A 9,036-nucleotide genomic window follows, 5' to 3' on the forward strand; every position below is an offset into this window, starting at 1 on the left:
ACTTAACCACTTTTAATAGATCATAATAATATAGGGGTTGACAAACTGTGAACCCTGGGCCAAATCTGGCCATACCTGTTTTTTTGTGAAAGGAAAGCCTGTGAACTAAAAATGGTTTTTGCACTTTTTAATGGTTTTTAAAAATCCAAAAAATACTTCATAATACAGGAAAATGATATAAAATTCCAGTTTCAGTGTTTCTAAATGAAGTCTTATTGGAACAGAACTCCACTCATTGGTTGCATATTAGCGATAGCCGCTCTTGCACTGCAGGGGCAGTTGAATAGTTGGCACTGAGGCCGTATGGCCCACAAAGCCTAAAATACTTACTGTTTGGCCTTTTACAGAAAAATTTGCTGACCCCTGTTATAATAGACTCTATGGATTCAATGAAGCTATAAAGTATAACAAATCACTTTTATGATTTCAAGAATCATGCCCTCCATTTTTTAGAAATAATAAGGGCTAAAAATGAAAAGCTAACGTAAAGCATTTTTATTTTATCATGTATGTTTTCCAGTAAGTATTTGTGTGTTATTTTTTCTTTTTGATATGTTAACGTTAATGGCTACTTTTAAAGAGTTTAGTCATTTAGGTGTCTTTGACAATGTGGTAATATATTTGAAATTCCATCAAATCTAAAAACCTACAGGTTTTTCTCAGTAATCACAGAGTAAACTTGGGGGTAAGCCTCACTCTAAATCTATAACTCTCCTTTTTATTATTATTTTTTTTATTTTGGGGGAGGTTATTGATTGAGACAGAGAGACAGAGCGCAAGTGGGGGAAGAGCAGAGAGGGAGACACAGAATCTGAAACACACTCCAGGCTCTGAGCTGTCAGCACAGAACCTGAGCTGTCAGCACAGAACCCGATGCGGGGCTTGAACCCACGAACCGCGAGATCATGACCTGAGCCGAAGTCAGATGCTTAACCCAGCCACCCAGGCACCCTGTGATTGCTCATCTTTCTAAAATGTAATGGCTAAGGAAATGTGACATGGTGCTAGATTTTTTTTTTTACATGACCGTTAGTGTTCATCTTTTAATTTTTAAAATCTTAATCCTACCCACAATGACATGTCTTTCCTGTTTTAATGGATCAGCTGAGAGTAAAACAAAATAGGAGACGTTAAGATTTATAGCCCCTTAATTTCAAATGTGCTTTGTATTTCTATAATTTTTTTGTATCTACATTGGTTCAAAACTAAAGGTTACCACTGAACAAAGGAAGGAAGAACTTTAGTATTAAACCCTAGGACGTATCAGAATCTTGTTTCTAATACTTGAATGGTTTTCAATTATTCAACGTGTAATACATGCACTAGATTTTGTACCTGTGAATGACACTTGTAGAACATCAAACTGAGATAACAGTTTAACTTTATGGAATGTGGCCTCTTAGATTAAAAGTGTTTCCCAAAGCCTCGTAAGAAGGTCTGTTCCTATTTGTGGGAGTCCTACAACACTGTCTTTGCCTGTGATGATGTAACCCTATCCTTTTAATAATACTTGGCAGAGAGAAAACCTTTTAAGCAATGATCTCAGAGTGCATAGTGAACATTTATTGCCTAATTCTCCGAACCCCACTCTGAGCAAGGAAACATCTATTAAGATGCAGATTTCTTTTAAGAACCCATCTGGAGCTCAAGCTAGGGTGATCTTCAGTTTTACATGACAGAAGCAGCCTATATAATACCTTAAAGTTCCACTTCACTTCACGAAAGGGTAGATTTTTAGGTTTGCTGTGTCTTAACAGGGGGCAGATGCCCTTCTAATAAATGATCGTTGGATTAACCAAGCGTGGAGAAGTGTGTGCCATGTGTGACACATAATTTCAGGTCCTAAGGGCAAGGATTTAGGCACATAAATGAGACTTTCTATGAGGGCAGGAGCTAGTTGTGGCCCTTTTTGATATTAATAACGTGGTGAGTAGAAAAGTCGTTGGGGATAGCTTGGAGCAGAGAGGAAATCAGGCATCTTACCGGAAGTGCTATTAGCTTTGGGTCTTTAAGGGTGAATAAGAGCTCGGTGCGGAAAAGAACATCTCCTGCTTGTCCGCTATCCTTGAAGGGGCACCTGTTTAGCAGACGTCTCGTGCCGAAGGACCCATTCCCTGAGGTCAAGGCTCCTGATGGAGAAAGGTTTCTAGATTGCTCCAGCCTGAGCTGGCAAGTTTGGCTTTGCTCCGCCTCCTCTTTCCAAGCGTCTCCTGAGACTCTAAGCTCGCCCTCGCCGCCAGGGCCGGCGGCCTGATGGCGAGACAGTGACTCCCTAGGCGCTGGAAGGCTCAGGAGGTGGCAGGGGGGGCCCATCATCTGTCCATTAAGGCTAGGCTTTGCGCTTCGAGGGCCGGAAGGCGCGACCTCGCTTCACTCACAGGGTCATCTTTGTGCTGAAGGTGGGGAGGTGAGGTCTGGCACGCTAGCCTTGGCTCTGAGCGCCCTTTCCTCCTGATTCCAAGGCTCCCAGCCTTCCGGGATTTCCGCAGCCAGTGCTGCTCTTCTCCCAATCGCCAACCGCCGCCCTCCCCCCCTCCCTTCGCAGCGCCCCAGGGGGACAGACCAGCCAGTGCCCCTCGGGCCGGAATTTCCCGCGCTCTCGAGGGCGCTGTCAGCTGGTCCCGCCCAGACCCCACCCGAAGAAAGGACTTGCTTTGCGGTTTCCTTTCATTTCATTACCACTCGCGAAACCTGGCGATTAAGACGCGAAACCAACAAAGAGTTTTCTTTCCACCTTAACCTTGCACACAATCCTTTAACAAATTAATTAATCCTAATGAATTAACACTTCATTTATTTAAACGCGCTACAGTCCATGAATTAAATTTTCATGCAGTGATTAAAGGCTGTTAAAATATGCATGATTTCGTTAAAATTTTATAATAAATCAGGGCAATGTGTTACATGACAAGGCAACTATTTCCCAGTCCCTCGCAAGGGGCTTTGATTTGTGCGGGCGGCGAGGAGGAGGGGCGGCTGGCGGCGGCGCCGGCGAGCGCGGGAGCCTGGGGGCAGGACCCAANCTAGCCCGCAGGGGCCGGTGGCCGCGCTTAGGGACACGACACGGTTCCCACGGACAGCGAGGCTGGCCCTTGCAGCTAGCGGGCGGGGGAGGCCGTGGCCCTGTTAGGACGGGGGTGTGGGTGTCCGGCCTCACCCCTAGATCTTTCACAAGGTAGGTTGGTTTTAAGTCCGCGGAGAGATTAAGGCGGAGATGATAGATGGGTGGATGGATAGAGACATAGGTAATCTCCACATGCGCAACGCCAAGAGTGATCGTGACCGGCAGTGAACTTTCCTGGGGCGCATCATCTCGGGGTGGGGTGGTCGACCTGCAGGAGAATGTTCCCAGCGGAAGCTGCACTTGAATTAAACGGCCAGAAGAAAGGAAACAGTGGTTTTCGACCGGCTCCCTCAAGAACCTTCTTCTCGGGTCCCAGCTGGACTCCAGTCTAACGCGGGGCGAGATCCTTACGGGAGGTCACCGTGGGCCTCAACAAATCAACTACTTCAGCTTTGGGGGGCGGGGGCGGGGGGGGGGGGACACGCAGCCCTGGGTGCGGGCAGGGCGCGGTAGAAAGGCAGGACGGGGCCTCCAGGAAATCTCCGAGCTCCCGCCGGCAAAAATGTGCCTCTGAAGTCGCTTCTGGGGCAGAGCTGGGCCCTGGGCCTGGCAGCGGGTAGGGACCCGGCCCAGCGACGCACCCGCGTGGAGGAGGTCAGAGGACCCCGGCAGGGCCCCCGAGGAGCCCTGCGAACCGGCGTGCGCGAGGGGAGGCGCCCAGAGACACCTAGGATCCGATCCAGGCGGCCCAGGCGTGGCCCCGGGAAGGCGCGCGGGAGAAGACGCGAAAGTACCACTACCAGCAGCTCCTCCATTCCATCCTTCAGACAGAAAGTGTCGGAGCAAGAGGGTGCAGGGCCCACCCGAGTGCAGCTCCTCTTCAGAGAACCGAACCCCCGCCCCTGCGCTGGGCCTGTTCCTCCCCTGCCTGCCCCTTCCCTGCTTAGAAACAACCCAAGCAAGCGGCCTATGGAACCGGCCAGCTTAGGTCTCTGGGGACTTTCTCCGCACGCAGAGCGCTGACTGCGCTGTGAGATGTGCCTAGTTTCAAACTGGGCGACTGCCCGCGGGAAGCGTGGCGCCCTGAGGCTGGCAGGTGCAGAGCCCCTGTCCCGCCGCCAGGACCCGGTGGGCGGCCTCCAGGTAGCGCCAGATGCCCGCGGTCAGGCCGGAACCCGGGGCCGATCCCCTCCTTCTGTACACACACAACCTCCACGCACTTAAGTAGACATTCTTCAGGGCCAAAGCCCTGTCCCTGAATCCGAACAAATAACTGGGGTTCAATCCCAGGGCTGTGTGTATGCGTGCAGGTAGTGGCTGCGGAGTCCAGTGCTAATTTTCCCCGGGGCCCTTTGGAAGGAGAAAGGTGGCCCCGGCGGGCAGACGCCGTCAGGCGCGCNCACTCCCAGCCGGCCCTCACGCCAAGGAATCTCTGCTCTCTGAGCTTGGGGGAAAAGGAGCTGCCAAAGGAGATGTGAAGTGGGGCCTGCCAGAGGAGGAGGAGAAAATTAATTAATAAGGGAAAGAAATGTGTCTCTGATCCAGATGATAGACTCCCTATCCCTGGGGGCGGAAATTCCTTGGAAATCAATAGCTGTGCATTCATTATCCCCCTCTTGATAAAATGCAAAGCTATGAGATGGGGGGAGGGGAGAATCTGTGTTGGTCATTAAACAAGAAGAAGGAAGGTGGCGGGAACCTTTCCAGGAATCTTTGCCAAGGCTCAGACCCCATGTGGGCGTCGTTAGCACAGGCAGGGGCCAGCTAGTTACTGCGCTTGCCAAACCGGGAAAACAAAGCAGTAACATATTGGTGAGCCCCAGTCCATCACCCTTTTCCTTCACTGCCCTGGGGTAAGTGGGGAAGGACTTCAGAAGGTCCAAGGAACTGCCTGCAGATCTGCCACTGTGCCCCCGGCCTTAGCCTGGAGCTGAGGGCCAGCAGGGACGTGTCAGGATACGTGTCCCAGCATCATCTCCCAACCCGTCCTGTCGCGCATTGCTGTCCAACGCCCTCATTGTACCTGCCACACCTGTACCCCAAACACCTCCTCACCTAGGGCTGCCCCGCCCTCATAGACTGCCGCCTCCTGGAGGGCAGATTCGCTATTTGCTACTTCATTGTTTCTCCAGTGTCTTGCCCTGGCCCAGACTGGTGATTGCCAAGCATTTGAGGAAGGAAGGGAAAGTAGAAAGGAAATGAGGGAGAGATGAAATAATTGAACTCTGAAAAAAGGACAAGTTGCTATCCGGATCTACAGCGCTGAGTGGGGACAACACACCCCTCTGGCCCAGTCGTCATCTCCATTTTAGGAAGAGAGGAGACCCTTCAGTGACCTTCCTCTTGCTCTCCCTCCTCCCCCCCCCCTTGTTGAATTCTCCACTTTCACTCCTGCCCCCTCCATCTGCCTTCTCTTCCTTCCCACACACATGTATTGTTTCATGGGCCATTTTTATCCTGTGACAAACACCTTGCTAAGTACCATGATGGACACAGATGTGCCCTAAATGGGCTTCCAGTCCATTGGTTGGGGGGTGGGTTGAGAATTGAACCCACAGCCCTCATATTTCTAACCCCAGGAAAAGCTGAGATATTCTGGGCAGAGGTCTGGCCACACCCCCAGGTATTGTCTCAGGAAAGGTGTCCAAATAGATGTGAACTAGGAGACGAGTGGGGGATGAGGGGACGATGAACCCCTGATCTCAGAGTGCCTCCCCGCTGGGCTTCCTGGTGCCCTCCCAGCCTTGTAGCGTGAGCAGGGATGAGCTTCCGGTACTCAGGGGCTGGCCTCACTCTCTGGGGATCCTCCCGGCAGGCCCGAACCTGTGCTGTTTGAGATCCTGTCTCCCGTGCACCCTTCAGGGTCCCTAAAGGCCAGCGTTTCCCTGCGGAGGGAACAGGATCTAGGCGCTCGCCCTCTCTGGGACCCTTTCTTCCCCTAGTGAGAGAGCTCGGGGAACCGCTGCAAGGGGTGTCAGGGAGGATTAGGTTAAGCCCGGACACCCAGTGCACCGCCTACGTTAGGACTCACTCGCTCCCTCCAGCCAAGTCCTGCTCCTCGGCCATTCCCCGCAGAGATAAAGTTGCATTTAGTACTCCCGGGGGACTAGTAATGGATGGAAACGCGGCTCCTTCTCGCACCAGCAAGTGAACATCTTTCTTACTCCCCTCTCTGGCTGCAAAGAGGGTGGAGGGTAGAGAGAAAAGAATAGAAAGAAAAAGCCATGGTGACGCCTGTGGGCTCTTCTTGGAATTTGAGTATTGAGTGGGTATACTAAATACTGACGCGTTAATTCGAAGAAAAGATCCAGCGAACTCAAATTGAGGTTTATAGAAATAAAATTGGCGATTCGGTGGAAATACAGACCTCTTTGATGGGGGAAGGACCAGAAAGATTATTTATCTGATCTCTGCCTCCCATAAGTAGCCTCTTGCTGCTCTCCAGCTCTCTTGCCGCAGATGTGATAACATCTGGGCTCTTATTATCACCCGGGGCAAGTGCTGTATCCCGGGGGACTCGGCACCTGAACTGTGGTTCTCACGGGAGGCCCTTGGGCCGCCTGCCACACAAGGGCCATATAACAGGTTGACTAATTGATTCATTCTTCTTAGGTTTTGACTTCACAATAAGAGAATACATAAAAAAATAAAGTCTGGATCCGAGCTTAGGTTTCTTTCTTTCAAGTTGGTTTGAATTAATATTTTAATCACACTTTCCTACAAATTGGCTTGATCCTATCTCCTATTGGAAAAGAGAAAAATACACACACACACACACACACACACACACACAAACACACGAGAGATAAGACGCAAAGAAACCAAAACGATGGATGGGAAAAGAAAGTTCTCTTTTCAACATCTAATTCTTTTTTCTCTAAAGCGATTTCCTTTTCTGGAGTTTCCAGAATAAAGTGTGTGTGTGGGTTTCCAGAATAAAGTGTGTGTGTGTACACACGCTGAGGAGAGGAAAGGATCCCAACAACACCCTGTTAACTATTTTTCCTTTTGATTACTAGAAGCCTCAGATCACCCGGAGCTCGTTTGAAATGTGGGTTTGTACACGGTTAAAGGAGACAAACAATAAGAGAAATGCACAATTTCATTTCAACAGCGGTTCCCTAGTAGAACGCACACGCTCCTTGTGGCTCCTAAGTGGCTGTCACTGTCGGTGCCTGACACAGTTATATTCACAACAACAACAACAACAACAAAGTATGCGGAGGAAATTAAATTATATGGAAATCAATAGCGTCTGACTGCTTCAAACAAATGTCTGTCACCGCGATTATCCTCCAGGAACCTATTTATAAACCTTGAAAGAAACGGGTTCTTGCAGCAAAAGACAGCATCTCCTGCATTTCTGTTTTGTTATTTATACTGTATACAGAGGAATGCGCGGGCATAATTTAGCATACAAATACCCAGCTGTATACATTATATAACAGCTTGTTAGACACCCCGGAGTGGAGGTGTGCCTAAGTAATGCGCATATATTCAGGGCTCGCGATGGGGATGGGGGAGAGTTTGCGAGGGGGAAAACACCATGGGGCTTGTGAGCATCTCGTCTTTCTCCCCCTAAAAGGTTCGTAGGCTCAGACAATAGCTAGCCCTTTTGATCTTTTCAGAGCCGCGGTGGGAAAGGTGAGGCGTGCAAGTGCGCATGCCCGGGTAGCTACAGGTGCATCACCTGCGCTGTCCTTGCTGGTGGTCACTATAAGAGCGGCTCCCAAGCGCCGGTCGCGGCCGGGCGAGCGCGCGCGCGCGCAGACGCACGGCGCCGCGGAGAGAGTGAGCGCGCGTCAGACAGAGACAGCTGATGCCTGTCAGGGCAGCGGGGNTCGCCTCTGCCTCTGTGTCGGGCGCCTGCGGTCAGAGAGGGAGCGCTGGGGCCGCGACTCTCGACTTCCCTCCACTTTCTCTGTTAATTTCACGCCTCGGAAAGGCGGTCTCTGTGCGTGCTCGGGTGCGTGACACGGGTCCCCAGCTGCGAGTTACATCTCCATTTCTTCTTCTTTCCCCCCTCCTTTTTGGTCTCCCACGCCGGTTCCCGGAATGTGTTCTTGTGTTCCCTTCTCCCCTGCATCCATCTCCCTCCCCACACTCACGTCCCTTCTCATCTGTCGCCCCGGTCTCGTCCCCAATGTGCCCCCCACGCCGTCTTTCCTGTTCTCCGCTCTCCCCACCCCCGTTATTGTTATTTTGGTTGCTTTGTGTTTGCTTTGCCCTTTGCTTGTGCTTTCCGGCTTGTGTGTGGTTTTGTTGTGTGTTTCTGCTTTTTTGTTGTTGTGTTGTTGTTGTTGTTTTGTGTGTGTGTGTGTGTTTTGTTTTGGTTTGGTTTGTGTCGCCTGCAGCTGCAGAGCAACCTCTTCGCCAGCCTAGACGAAACGCTGCTGGCGCGGGCAGAGGCGCTGGCGGCCGTGGACATCGCCGTGTCCCAGGGCAAGAGCCACCCGTTCAAGCCAGACGCCACGTACCACACGATGAACAGCGTGCCATGCACGTCCACGTCCACCGTGCCGCTGGCGCACCACCACCACCACCACCACCACCACCAGGCGCTCGAGCCTGGCGACCTGCTGGACCACATTTCGTCGCCCTCGCTCGCGCTCATGGCCGGCGCGGGGGGCGCGGGCGCGGCGGGCGGCGGCGGCGGCGCCCNGCTGGGCGTGACGCAGGCCGACGTGGGCTCGGCGCTGGCCAACCTCAAGATCCCGGGCGTGGGCTCGCTCAGCCAGAGCACCATCTGCAGGTTCGAGTCGCTCACGCTCTCGCACAACAACATGATCGCGCTCAAGCCCATCCTGCAGGCGTGGCTCGAGGAGGCCGAGGGCGCGCAGCGCNACTTCGCCGTACAGCCCCGGCCCTCTTCCGAGAAGATCGCCGCCATCGCCGAGAAACTGGACCTCAAAAAGAACGTGGTGCGGGTGTGGTTTTGCAACCAGAGACAGAAGCAGAAGCAGATGAAATTC

General features: G+C 51.9%; 1 protein-coding gene across 1 annotated transcript in view; it reads left to right on the forward strand.

Moving 5' to 3' along the window:
- Positions 1-6,176: 6,176 nt before the first annotated feature.
- POU4F1 (POU class 4 homeobox 1) overlaps positions 6,177-9,036 on the forward strand; it is a 6,905-nt gene continuing 4,045 nt past the window's right edge. The window contains exons 1-4 of the mRNA XM_077750079.1: positions 6,177-6,211; positions 6,524-6,649; positions 7,693-7,935; positions 8,010-9,033. Of these exons, the coding sequence (XP_077606205.1) occupies positions 6,177-6,211; positions 6,524-6,649; positions 7,693-7,935; positions 8,010-9,033 (1,428 nt within the window). The remainder of the gene's footprint in view (positions 6,212-6,523; positions 6,650-7,692; positions 7,936-8,009; positions 9,034-9,036) is intronic.

This window comes from Crocuta crocuta, unplaced genomic scaffold (assembly GCF_008692635.1).
Source record: "Crocuta crocuta isolate KB4526 unplaced genomic scaffold, BGI_CrCroc_1.0 scaffold189, whole genome shotgun sequence".
Classification (NCBI taxonomy): Eukaryota; Metazoa; Chordata; class Mammalia; order Carnivora; family Hyaenidae; genus Crocuta; species Crocuta crocuta.